This window comes from Natator depressus, chromosome 16 (assembly GCF_965152275.1).
Source record: "Natator depressus isolate rNatDep1 chromosome 16, rNatDep2.hap1, whole genome shotgun sequence".
Taxonomy (NCBI): Eukaryota; Metazoa; Chordata; order Testudines; family Cheloniidae; genus Natator; species Natator depressus.
Window position 1 is genome coordinate 24,352,572 of NC_134249.1, and position 14,368 is coordinate 24,366,939.

The 14,368-nt window shown below is 38.4% G+C and overlaps 1 protein-coding gene across 1 annotated transcript in view; it reads right to left on the reverse strand.

The window, feature by feature from the left end:
* The window catches only part of NR6A1 (nuclear receptor subfamily 6 group A member 1), a 144,954-nt gene extending 132,576 nt beyond the window's left edge, over positions 1-12,378 (reverse strand). The window contains exons 1-3 of the mRNA XM_074973687.1: positions 12,303-12,378; positions 9,454-9,495; positions 1,297-1,356 (exon numbers count right to left, since the gene is read on the reverse strand). Of these exons, the coding sequence (XP_074829788.1) occupies positions 1,297-1,356; positions 9,454-9,495; positions 12,303-12,378 (178 nt within the window). The remainder of the gene's footprint in view (positions 1-1,296; positions 1,357-9,453; positions 9,496-12,302) is intronic.
* Positions 12,379-14,368: the final 1,990 nt, after the last annotated feature.

Sequence of the window (14,368 nt, forward strand, 5' to 3'; positions counted from 1 at the left end):
CTGGGCAACAAAGATTTAATGTTAAACTATTTTGTTAAAATCATCATAGCCGATTTTCAAAAATATGCACATTCAGTTTGTGCACCTAATTTGCACATGCAGTTACTACAACTACATGTGTAGAACGGTCAATTTGTATTTGCAAACCATCATCAAGATGCAGACCTTACCACTTGCACACAAAAATCTGATTTGTCCAGGCAATCACTAATTATATAGACCAAGTAAGCAAGAAATTGCACATATGCTTTTGAAACTCAGGCCGTAGGAGCATATGTTAAATGCTCAAGCCACCAAAAATAATTATAGCTAAAATACTCTCCAAAAACTACATCACTATGTGAAAGCTTCTTCAAAGATTTAAATGGTTTCTAGGGTGCAAGCAGGTGCAATCCCCCAGCACAATGAGGTCAAGGAGACAAAGCATCTCTGGACTTTGAACCTCTGGGTTTACGTGGTTGCCCCTGAAACTTATTTGAACATTATCTTCTAAATGAACTGCCAGTTAATTGTTTACCTATTTTGAGAATGCCCCAGGGAGTTTCCAACAATTAAATACATTGTCTTTAAGCAGGAGAACTCTGCACTGAATTGCTGCCTCTGTTTAGAATTAGATATTTAGAATTTACACCAATAAACTCTGGTCTCTGATAAGGACTTATTGCCACCTAGTGGATTACTTACATTTAGTCTTCAGATATACTAATTACCACTAGATGGAGACGAAAAATAAGCCATTACTAGTGAAGTAACTGGATTCTGAAAGTCCTGAAGCTAAGATTCTCAAAAATGCCCCAAATCCACTATCACTTAAGCCTGGGCACCAGCTCCCTTCATCTCCTTTGAAAATCCTGGTCTGCATGACTAGGAGAACGTCTGCAGATAAGACCACATCTACATGGGAAGAGTACTGCTAGTTAAGCCAGCAAACTCTATAGGGTGGATGCAGTTATATTGGTATAGAAGTGTTGTACCAGATCAAGTGAATCTACACTAAGGTTTTTTCCAGCATAGCTATATCAGGTGTAAAAAAAAAAATCCATGCACATAACTGACATAGCTATGATGGCAACACTCAGTACAGACCAGGTCGAGGGCACTTTTGTCGGGGAAGGGGGAGAATTCTTCCTGAAAGTGGAATGCCATGCTCCTTAAGTGAACATTTTTTTTTACTGCATTGCTCTTCAAAACTTCTACACTGAAGTACTATTTCAATTCACTGGCAACCTCAAAACAAACAAAGCTGTCAATGAAAAAGAAATGCAACCTGGTCATGTGAGAAAGAAAGGTACTTACTGCCCACAGAGTTCATGGGAAGCACAGGTGATGAGAAACTCATCTGTTCGACATCTGTAGCTAATAAGAAAAAAATTGTTTAGGCACTTGCATTTCTTTAAAATAGAAATTGCCGTATTTAATTTTGAAAGTTAAATGTATGTTTACACTCATATGTCCATCTGTCCATCCCCCCTTTTCATCGTATTAGACAGTTGCATATAAAGGCTAATTTAAATTGTTATATCTGAGAAAACAAATTTGAGTATTAATTTTTTCCTCCCTAAATCCCCCTAAAATTGACAGATCTCCAAATTGAGACATTACACACATGTATGCTGCCATGTTGTATATGTATGCATGGGCATAGAATATTTAAAATATTGTAACATTAACTTTGGTATTTCGACACTTGAATGCTTATTTATGCAACCTGAACATTCTTGTAAATGTAGCTTTTTGGATGGAATTTTCTAGATTCTCAGTTTTTTAAAAAAAAAAAGATACGAAAAGTACCTTTACTCTGCAATGTTGCCAATTTACAACAAGCAGCTAAATTCCATAATCTCAACTATATATAGTTTACCACCAGTGAAAGCGCATTGCAATCTTAAATTTTTATCAGTCACACCCCAAAAGTCATGACATTGGCTTAAAAATTATATTAAAAATAATGTATTTGTGGGATTTTTATATGCCTGGTTTTGAGAGACTTTGGAGGGAAGCCACTAAAGTAGCTGGAAGGAAGACTGCACTTACCCTACTAACCCCAGAATGCAGACTCAAGCAGACATCACTGCAATGCTCAGTTGTGCCTGATTCATGTTTTCAAGCTTCTCTATTTAAATACCTAGAAATTTAGTCACTTTCATTTGAAAAGGGAGCATCACATGACTTCAGGCGCTGGGGTTTGAATAAAAAACAGTAAGTATTACAAGACTTGCACAAAAATCTGAGAAATGTCGAAACTGTGGAACGCCTTAGGAGTTAAGTTTGCCCTTCTGAAAACCTGAGTTGTACAAAGCCATCTTAAACCTTACAAAATGTAGCAGCCCACCCTAACCATTTCACCCCATCAGTATGCCACACATGCATGCAGTGTCTTAACTTAACTGTACTCTTTGACCTTACTAAAAGTATCAAAATGGACTTACTACACATCCTGTGAGAGGGTCATAGCTTTATCTTATGCAAACCAAATGTTTCCAGAAAAATCAATTGTGGCTATTTCAATGCAAGTTTAACTTTCTGCAGTAGGAAGTGCTGGGCTAAAAGTAGTCAAAGGAAGCTCAACAATTCTTTCACATGGAGAAAGTATTTCACTCTTTACTAATAACTTAAACAACTGAACCAGTTTTACTCCAAGTTTGCACACACAAAAAGACCAAAAACAAAAAAACAAAAACTACACACCACACCACCAACCCTGCCTTTGGGCCGAGACCAAGACTGGAAAATTTCAGCAAGTCATAAGCCTCTGGAAACAGGTTGGGTGAAAACAGTTACACAACTGTAAGTGCTGTAGCAGCCAATGCCACTCTCCCGATAACAAACATACAAGCACAAATACACCTTATATTTAGTTTGTCAATGTCATGTATTTTTAAATGTTTATCCTACAGCAGAAAGTTACCTTTACTGTATTTCTTCATGTCATTTTATTAATATCTCACCAATGTACCAAGAGACACTAGCACTCCAGTTAGGATTTTTATTTAAGCAATATTATTTTACCTTCCATCCCCTTTAAGAGATTTCTATCTTCCATACTCACATGTGCTATTGTTTCCAGACCTGCTTGTTAAAGCATTCATTTCTCTAATCAGATAACAGGCATTTGTAACTGTCTCTGAAAACAACTATGTTTTCATCAGTTTGCAAAGAATTCCTAAATTCTAGGCTCCATCAGCTTTAAATTCTACATATTAACCTCTGAAATGGGTCAGTACTAGAAATGGCAGAAAGGGTCAAGAAGATGAGATCCAAACAAGATCTGGAGCCCCTTCAAAAGGATTCTTATCAGAAAAGAGATGCCCTTCAAAACACTGCATAATGCAGGGGCCCTCTCCCAACATTTGATCAGCAGCTTAACGAGAAGTAGTTTCCCTCCAGTACAAGGAAGCCCTGAGCTTGTATCAGATATAGAAGAATATTACACAGCTGGGAGAGGAAGCTAGACTCATTTCTTACCCTATGATAGGAAAGAGGCTCCAAGGTTAGAGATGGGTCTAACTCCAGACAGGAGCCCTAACTTTGGAGAAGTTCACATCTGGGAAGGACCCATCTACCAGAAATAGGTTCAGTTGTGATCATAGATCAGCTAAAGCCTTCTAGCCTCACTTTAGAAATCACTGTCAACAGGGATTTGTTTTTGAAAAGCAAGTCCAGGATTCCCAGGCATTGTATCATATTTCTTCCCGCCCCCCAGTAATACTTCCTATATTTTACGGTCTGGATATACAGGTTTGTGACTCTGCTTTTATAGAGTTATCATTTGAATTTGTCTCTTCTTCACATCCCCATGATCTCCTAAGACCAGCAAGCAGGAGAATCTCAAGATTATCCGTTTTCTTGCTGGTAGATTATGTCCCATATCTATCCGTAAAACCAAACGCAATGCAGCAATATACAACACTACATTCCTAAACCATTAGAACTCACTCCTGGCAGCATACCTTCATAACACAATACAAGGGTCTGTATTTGGCGAAGTCTTTCCTGCATTTTATCTTCCTATGTTTCCAATTTATTCGCTGGTGAACTAAAACGATTGAAGACAGACAGTATTGCTGCTCCTGGTGGGTGTTTATACATCTGTTTGTAATGTGAAATGTGTCCAAATGCTACAGTAATGAGGTACACTACAGCTACAAATGTTTAAGCGTTTAGAACAGACCATTCTTGTAGGAAACAGCAGATGTGCACTGTGGGCAGAGCACTGTAGTTACACTGTCCCTCATTCCCTACTTAACTCTAGCTTCACTTCTCAAGAATGTTTGGCTTATACCCCTACTTTGTCTTAGTACATGGAATGAGAATAGTGATAACATACTATATGAAGCAGCAGTCATGGACAAAAGAATGTTAAGATGAAGACTATTAGTGGGAGCTTAGGGTTCTCAAAGGCGTCCTGCTACACTCCAGTGGGGGACAGGAGAGACATTTTACTGCCCAGATCTGCTGAGTATTCATTTATATCTGAGTTTATTCTTCCTGGCATTTCTGACACCAATCTTTTGGAACACTGCTTGGTGATACTACACTTTCAGTTTCAATGATCACATGCTCATGTTATGCAACAGTTTTCCAAGTTTTCTAGATAGTTTATATTCAACTTATGTTTTTTTCTACCTTGTGTGTCCCCATCTCCTCTCAGTGACTGAAGTGTTGGCCCTTTGAAAGTGCACTAACCATACCTTACCTTCTTGTTACCTATAAACTAATTTAATACATAGATTTATGTTAGATGACTGGGAAGAGTTTCATCTAAGACCATCTCCTGTTACAGTTGGTGGTGTATCTTCATATACTGCTGAATTGTAACATGAAAACCTAAGCACAATTTGCTGAAGATGTTGGAGGGGTAAGTGCACACTAATATTTAAATTGGCATGGGGACAACTCCTTTAGCTTTCAAAAAGGCTAAAGTAATAGGTCAACAGATGGCCATCTGTAAGTTACCTGCTGCTGTTTGCAGGAGGAGGGGTCAGCTGCCTTCTGAGTCAGTCAGATGGCAGAGAACAGGCTCAGTTAGAAGTGGTCAGCAACACAAGGGAAATGACATCTGAATAACTGCCTCACTTAAAGCAGTAAGCTACACCTGCAAACATCTGTAATAATTTACAGAGTTTCATTCTACAATATGAAAGCTTACTTGATTAAAACTACCCCTCTTACAAGACAAATGCAGTGAGGTATGCATTTCTTTAAGGATCTTGGTTTTAGATTTTCAAGTCAACAAGTTTTACCGGTTATTCAGTTTAATGCCACAATGACATTGCTCTCATAACCTTCAAATATAACATTAAATAGTTTGTTACAATGATAATTATGGTTTGTGGTAGATTTCCTTGAACACTAAGGCTAAGGTACTGTTGTGCACTTTTGTTCCATCTAACAAGTTTAAAGATGTGCAGCAATTACATTATTGCTGCAGATATTTTACAAATAGTAGTACAACAAACAGTGAAAAAATTAGTCCTGCTCAGCCAGTGGACTACATGCCGAACTTATATATACAGAAAATCTGCAGGTTTTCTGTACAACATATCAAAAACTAAAATGTTTAACATTTAGAGCAAAATTTCTATTCTTGTACCATTAGCATAGTGATGTTCAGAGCAAAACAAATTCCTGATATTGCTTTTAAATCATAATAAACTATGCACTTTAAAGTTTTAATTTCAATAATGTTTTACTCTCCTCTGCTGTTTACAAGCACAAATTTTACTCCACTTTCTCAAGGAGTGTTGGATTTTAAGCACGTATCATTTATACTAAGCTAACAAAAAACTCACAAAACTCCATTTTCAACAGAAAGCTCCTAAATATACAAGATTGCTGGTTCTTCCTCCCCACCTTTGTACTCCTGTAATTCGTTACATGCAACATGTTTAACTTTTAAGAACGGCTTAGCTAAGAGGGGGTGAAGTGGAGAAGATATGGATTTATAGACAGTTAAAATTTTGGAAACCGGTTTGTTCTAAAAGATGATGAAAAGGACAAAATATGTGCTTGATTAAGAAGAACAGCTGTTCCCAGTCCAACTACTTACCCCATGACCTTTTCTCTAGCCAATAAGCGAACAGTGCCGATTGTTTTGTTGTATTATATACTGTTTACAAGCCCAAGTGGCATGAAAGGAATTAATAATTTAGCTCATGGAGCTGATGACCTTTATTACGGTGCCTCCTATTTGCTGAACAGAAATCAGAGCGAAGAGCTGCCTTTAAGCCACAGGGTTGCTTTAAGCATTTCTCATTTTACAGCCTAATTGGGTACCATAACATAAATCAATTATTTCTCCTGTTTTAAGCAGCAATACCATCTATTCTTAAACTGTTAGATTTCCAGCTTCCCTTGTATTAGGCCAGGCCTTGTTCTTCAAGTTTTACAGCTGTATAGTAAACACGATGATGAAGAAAAGCTTGGTGAGCATTGCAGGATTTGGGCCAACAAGAAAAAGTTATGCTGTTTTGAACTTCTCTTGACCTTTGATTGCCCTTGTCCCCACTTATGCTAATCGAAGGGATATATAGAGGCTACTCATAGAAATGAACTTAGCCTGAACCTGTGACATAGCATTGGACTTTGAAGATCTCAGCTCTGAGTGTCTGAGTAATGCTACATAAGGTCGTAATCTTTCTAAGTGTAGAGAGGCTATGGTAGTTAGGACATAGCACTCTGAGCAGATGTTGGGTATTTCTACATCAGCAGGCAGAACAGCATGCAAGTTACACTGTCCCCCTCTCACAAACAGTTGCCAAGAACATTGAAAATTTACAAGGATCTCATATCTACATCTGTATTAAGCATCTGTGGCTTGGCAAAGACTCCCACACACCAGGAAGCAACACAGGAATCCTAAGTATTGATAGCAGCAGGAAGGCAGTTAAGATGCCAACCCTTCTGGAATATAGAACGTAAACAAACGTTTAAATAGAAACATTCCAACCTTACACACTGCTGAAGTGGAAATATGCAACAGTGTAGCAGCCCAAGGATATCTCAAGGAGCTGAAGTTGAGGGGCACACGCGCACACACACACACCCTACACCATGGTGGGACATCTAGTCTCGCCTGATGAATATAAAGACAAGTGATAATTCGGGTTATTTTTCACTACATAAGCTTTTTGCATTACCATTCACCAGTACAGGATACCTCAGTGCCAGGCTTACTTTCCATTTATGAACACAATGGATTCCGATGAAGTGAGCTGTAGCTCACGAAAGCTTATGCTCAAATAAATTGGTTAGTCTCTAAGGTGCCACAATTCCGCCTGTTCTTTTGGCGGATACAGACTAACACGGCTGCTACTTTGAAAAAAAGATCCATAACAGTTTGACACACCCACAATGGGTGTAGAAGTACATATCTACACTTTGTTCTTGAAATTATGTGTTGCACTGGAATGCAAAGGAGATAAAAGCCACAGTGCTACTGGCTTTACTGGAGCTTAGTACAGAAGCTATGGATCAGACTTTCTGAAGTGTGCAGTACGTCACTGAGAACATTTTGGGTCCTTAGCACTTTTGATGTTGTGACCACTTTGCTACTTAAGTGGGAGTAGCTGGGAAGTGAGTTCTTTTGAAAGTCTGGCCCACACGTGCAAATGCCCTGTGTTATGAGTCAGTCATCACTTGATATAGCAAAGCAAAAACAGAGCTGCTTTGGGTTTGAGTTAAAGTAGTAATACTATATCCAAGTGCCCTCTATTTAGGGACTTTTGTAGTCCACAATTCTACAGAACGTGCTACATTTGTTTTCTAGAATCAAAAGATTTCATTTAAAAAATTAAGCCACCAGCCCCTGGTTGCCACAAGAACTTTCAACTGTATCCTCAGTGTATATCAATGCAAATTCAGTCATTTATCACCACAGACAATGTGAAATAGTCACTCTGAGATGTGCCCTGGGCATTCAGCTATATGGAATGAGATCTCTGAAACCCAATGAGGATAATTCAAATCTAAATAGTTAAATATTTCACTGCTGATCATTTTAGCATAAACACCCACTAATTTTCTTCCTCTATAAATGGGAGGCAATACCACGCATCTTCCTCAGAGATGAATGCAACTAAATGACGTTGCTTATGGCAGGTAATATTCAGAAATGTAAAGCACTTCCCCAGATTTCTCAGAAATATTTGTATTCATGGCCCACTAAGTGATTACTACTATTATGTTATCTTAATAGCAAGTCTTACCAGATGACTTCCTGTAGAAGTCAGTCAGTTACTTAAATATGTCATGGCAAGGAAATGCTTCAACAGTTTGATTTTTGTATCCATTGATCATGCACATGTGGACTTAAATATAGTGAAGTGTCACATGCCAAGAAATATAGATGTAGGCTTCAGTCTCTTCATACATTCATAGAATTTAAGGCAAAAAAAGGACCATTAGATCTTGTCTTACCTCCTATACGTCACAGGCTATTCAATTTCACCCAGTTACCCTTCTATTGAGCTCAATAATTTGTGTTTGGCTACAGCGTATCTTCCTGTAAGGCACCCAGTCTTGATCTGAAGACATCAAGAAATGGAGAAACCACTGCTTCTCTTTGTAGTTTGTTCCAATGGTTCATCAACCTCACTGTTAAATTGTGCCTTGTTTCTAATCTGATTTTGTGTGGCTTTAACTTCCAGCCACTCCCTTCTAACTATATTGAAAGGGAGGGTAGTTTCAAACACCCCACATTGGGAACACTGGCTTTAAAAGATTTGGGAAAATACCATAAAATCTTGGAAAGCAATTAGCTTTGCAACCATTACAAAAATACTCGTTTGTAGAACACCTACTTCTATCACCACACTAAACAGGCTTATGCTCTTTGTGAAAAGTCACAGTTAGCTATTCAAGAAACGTGTGCAAATCCAAGCTAAGGCCTCTTTGGTAATCTAGCAATAGTACAACATGATGCCATGCAGAACATACAAGTAGTTCAGATCACAAGTAAGCCCAGCATTCCCACCTGCCTTGAAGGCAGGGGACTGGACTAGAAAACCTCGAGGTCCCTTCCAGTCCTACAATTCTATGATTCTATGACAGGACAGCAAGACTAAGCATAATCAAGCAAGCATAATAAAGAGCATATCCAGCCCTTAGGAGCATTAATGGAGCTAGCACACTCCACCTCTGTGGGGATCAAGTGCCCCTCTGATTCAACAGCACCCTAAAGCCACTGTATGAAATGGCAGTGACAAGCTATGGTAGGAGACATCATCAAGCAGGGGGAAGGAAGCCATTAGCCATGCAAGGAGCTCTGGAAGACCTTCCTCTCCTGATCCCAAAATAATCAAGCAAAAGGCATCTACTGTCAAAGGAGAGAGAGCAGACATTTCACAAAGTTTAAGGCTTCTAATATAATCTATATCCCATTGACACCTACTAGAGTACTGCTCCTGCACTAATCCTTTTCTAGAAAGAAGAACATTTACATCTCGTACTTACTAGGAGGTGGATCATGTTCTGTGGAAGACTCTCGACAAAATCCTACAAAGGGAAAAAATAAGTATCAGCACCGAATGTTTTGTTTTGTCTTTTTAAATTGATATATCTTACTTACTGCCACCATGAAAAGGCTGAGCAATTCACCTCAGCTTTTAACAGTTTGAACAATTTTGCATATACAACATTAAACCGGATTTAAGTAATAGTTGCAAAAGCATTACACCTTCTAGAAACCAGATAGACAATGTTGCTGTAACTCAACTTTATACATTAAGATCCAGCTGCTGAAATAACATCAAGTATCAAATAGTGATGCTTAGAGAACTTATTACACCATATTTAGGCTACATATCAGTTATCCATTTAGACACAGCCATTCTTCATATTAAACACAGTGAAATACTATTTATTGGGAATATATATCTTGTAAACTTGCACTGATGCATCATAACTGAGGGGGCCACAAGGTTTCCTCTGCTGATTCAAGTGAGTACGTGACAATTTAATCTGTTTCCCATAGTCATAGTCCAGTGACGGGCACTGGGAAGCTCAGATTGTGTGTCTGGCACATAGAGAACTACACATCTTGTAAGAACTGCTGTTATATATCTAAACACAGGCCTGTTAAAGCCTGCATGTCTGTAGTCCCACAAGAGTACAGATCAGGGATTACGCAACCCTTCTCAATTATTTTTCAGAAAGATAAGGAGTGAGATGGATGCTACTGCATTGAGATATTGTATTTCACACCATATATATATTGCCAAATATGGAATCCAAAACATTTCCACCTACTTAAGGTAAGTCTCCCCATGAAATTTCTTCTTTGATTAAATTGCCACATCTTGAAACGCAGATGGGGAATAATTTACAAATTCAAAGTTACTATTTATCTCCACTCCCAGTCAGTCAATAAATATAATATTGGGGGGGGGAAGGGGGGGGAGGAAGTTTTGAAGAGTACAACTCTACATGGTTACAAACATGTTTTTTCTTCTGTGAATTTTCTCTACAGATGATTAAATAATGTAATGCGGCTATTTTTTGTAGATCTCATCTTAACCACCTCCTAACTCATGCCCTAAAACTTAAACACTAGTGTCGTCAAGCAACAACATGTCAAAAAGAAAAAGACCAGTGCTGCTAAGTCTTGTTTAAATCATGTGGGAAGTCGTAAGGATCTCATGCAATTTCCATAATCCATTTTTTAATCTCCTATCCAAAACCACTATATTTAAATATAACAAGGCACATACTCCACAATGAAAAGCTTACAATAAGATAGAACACAATTTAGTCTCCACTCTAACATGTAGCTAGACCTAGTTCTTTCATAGTGGCATTTAGATGTTAATAGTTTGCTTTTTCAAAAATTCTAGTACTTTACAAAGTTTCAAACAAGCCAGTCAGAAAGTGCTAAAAAGCCATGCTCCACTGAAAAACACTAAACAAACTGGGATAAAAATTCAATATTCTGCAACCAAAATATCTCAATGGTGCTAAAACATTCCCAGCATCCTCACAGCTACCTAAATAGTTTATTGCAAATCAGTGACACAATTATCTGTTAAATGGACTCCCTGAGGCAAGCCTTATATACAGAGTCTTCTACAGCTTTCCAGTATCACTGGAACCCTTCCTACTTTATTGTTGGTCTTCCCAACACAAGTCTTTCAGGCTTCTATTGTTAAAGGGAGAAGCTTACATTAACGAGTTCAGCTACCCTGGTATGGGGATTGTGTGATAGACAAGGAGAAGTGTCAAGGGAAATCCAATTGTTGTCATCACCTACCTCCCTGCCTACTTTCCACCATGTTTACAAATGGTATTAGCTCCTGCCGTGTGCAATTCCAAAAGCACTTTATCTTTGTGGCTCATTCCATCCACATCTGCCTTCTGCTATTATCTCATGTTTGTAGGATGCCATCTCTGTCATTAGCTTTCATTTTAGATATGGTGACACCATTCTAAAAACCGTCTTTTGATGACAAAACACTTGAAATCACTCAAAGCAGAAGTAAAAGCATGTTTTAAAGTAACTTTTCTAGTTGTACTTGTTAATCATTTTCCCCCCCACACTAATTGAATCTAAATTTCCAAATACTTTTTTTTTTAAAAACCTCCACTTTAAAAAACTTGGGAAAAGAACTTCATAGTAAATTTAGTACACACTGCTGCTCCAAATAGAGAAAAATCTGTTATTGTAACTGCAGTTCTATTCAGAACCATGACTTTATTTAAAAAATAGCATAGTGATCTATGTTTTTCCTCAGTGATTTCTTTATCAAATTCAGACAGCAAGTTTAAAAAGATGTTTTTTTTAAACTTAGTTTTCAAGCTTGGGTTTGTTTTTCTAAAAAAAAAAAAATTAAAATTTTATAATACTGAAGTGATTGTTACATCAAGTGTTGCTAAAATAAATCTTTCCATAATTCATCTCACTGTAGCTGAATTACCTATAAGGAAGACATGGAGATGTTTGAATACATATAGAAAAGCTGACTTTTAAACATGTTTTTAGAGCAAGACTAAAAATTCAATTCTTGCATATTGTAGCTTGACGGATGCATCACAACAGATGAAAGGCAGTCCAAGAGGCTTATAGGTCTGTATACTTGCCTAGCTCCCACAAGTGTAAAAGAGGATTAAGTGCACCAATGAAAATAGACCCCCTTTTGTACCCTGGTATAGTATGACATGGGTACAGTCCATTTCAAGAGACATCTACTTTGAGTAATGAACTGAAACATATGACTAAAGAAAAATCATAATATAAACCCCACGTTTACAATATATTTTTCCCATCAACACTGACAGAAAAGATGCTTACATAAAATTCTGTCACTTATTTCTTGTGAAAGACATCCATAGAATCCAGTGAACTCCAAAGGTTAAAAGGGGCCCTATTAGTTCTGCACTGACCATACTATAATTCTCTAAGTCTGCCTTGGGAGCTCCTACACCTTTATATTCTGGCAAATTCAATTTAACTGTTATTCATTGAGTTGAGCACTGATGCCCCAACCATCTCCCCGAACTCCACCCTGACATCTGGAGCAATTCTGACCCAGCACACGCCAAACAACAGCTACCATTCAACCATTACACACCAGCGAACAAGAACATATGCTTATAAAGGGAAGTCTGTGAATAGCCAGAATCCGAGGACACTCTTGGACAAAGGCCCACATAAAAATGGATGGTCATTAAGCCTAGAAGTTTTTTTTATTTACTGTTTGTGATGGGAGATGGCCCAAGTATCCTGAGAAGCTAAGTCCTACTGATAGCTTGAAACAAGAGGTATTACAGAATGGCAGTGTACTCAAAGAAAAGGAGGCAGTTTAACAAGAAGCAGGGAATATTTATTTGTATTATTCATGGTGGGCAATTGAGACTGGCATAATACCTGGGCATACGATAAGAGGAAAAAAAAAAAAAAGTATCTTATCATTCAGGGATACATTCAAAGCTTCCAGCAATTAAGTCTGTAAGATGCTTGTTTGCAAAGCATCTAAATGCTGCACAAAACTATACGACATCTGATTAAAAATATAGAGAAGAGCCAACCAGTCTAAATACACAGACAGTTTCAAACTAATCCAGCAGAGCCACCCATCAACAAGTGGTCACACTCTCACTGGTACCAAGAATCAAAAAAAGGAATAAGAGATGTAAACTAAACAAAAAAATCCTCCCTCCTCCCCCTAGATAAAGTGGTCAGAAGTAATCTAGCTAAAATAAAAATGACCTCCAGCATGCACTAAACAAAGAACTCTGGTGCACCTCCAGGTCTCTGTATGGAAGGAGTCTTGACCCCAGGTCAGCCCTTACTGGACCTGGAGATACCAGAGAGAACTGAGGGTATTGTCTACACTTCAGATGGGAGCAACCCCCGGCCCATTTAGACTCTAGCAGGGCTCAAGCTAGGGCGCTAAAAATAGTAGTGTGGATGTTGAGACTCTGGCTGCAAGTCAGGTTTAGCCATCGAAGCTCAGGCACATAGAGTTGGTCAGCAAGCTTGAGAGCCCAAGCTGCCACCTGAGCCACAGCTACACTATTTTTAGCACACTTGCACTAGCAGGGCTTGAGCTAATCTGTCTACCTGTGCTGCGAGGCTTGCTCCCACCTGCAATGCAGAAATATCCTGACTGAGCCAAGCACCTAACTACTAAGCAAAACTGGAGGAACTCTCAAGTAACCAGGCCTAATAAGTTATAAAGGGATTCAGTTATAGGACTTAACCACCCCTGAATCATACTCCTGACCCACTGCAAGTGGCACAGCTTGCACTTGATGGGCATTACAGATTCCCTTGACCTACCCAGATTTTTTTTTTAAAAAAATTATAAAAGTAAAAGCCCCTTTTGATGGAGGGCACTGAGCATCAGACTATCTTCGACAATTGCCTGTTACACCCCTCAGCACCAGGTACAGTACTATCACCCTGTGTAATATCACAAGCTACTCTGTAGCAAGGAGAAGCCAGAGATTCTTACAGATCTAGTGACAAATTTTCAAAGACAAAGAAAGAACTTCACCCATAATTGATAAAGAGCCACTACTCACTATTACCTCAAACAGACAGATTGCTGTAGAAGGGGAGCCCCAGCGCTTTGGAAACTCATTAGCAGAGAAACAAGACAATGGGATCAGTTTCTCTCCTCCTGCTGTTCTCGTACCTTATCAATGGGCTCCCCTCTAAGTATCAATGGGTTAACCCTCACGTAGCCACCCTGAACGGCTACTTACTTTGTTCTATGTTTAGGCACTGCATGTAAAAAACAACAGATGTTGAAGTATGAACTGAAAACCCTGTAATTTTGTTTTTTTAAATCAAATAAGTTTATACTTCAGCTGCATCCATTTTGAATGCAAGATGCTCGCTGGATTAATTGGGTTATTAGAAATAAATGTA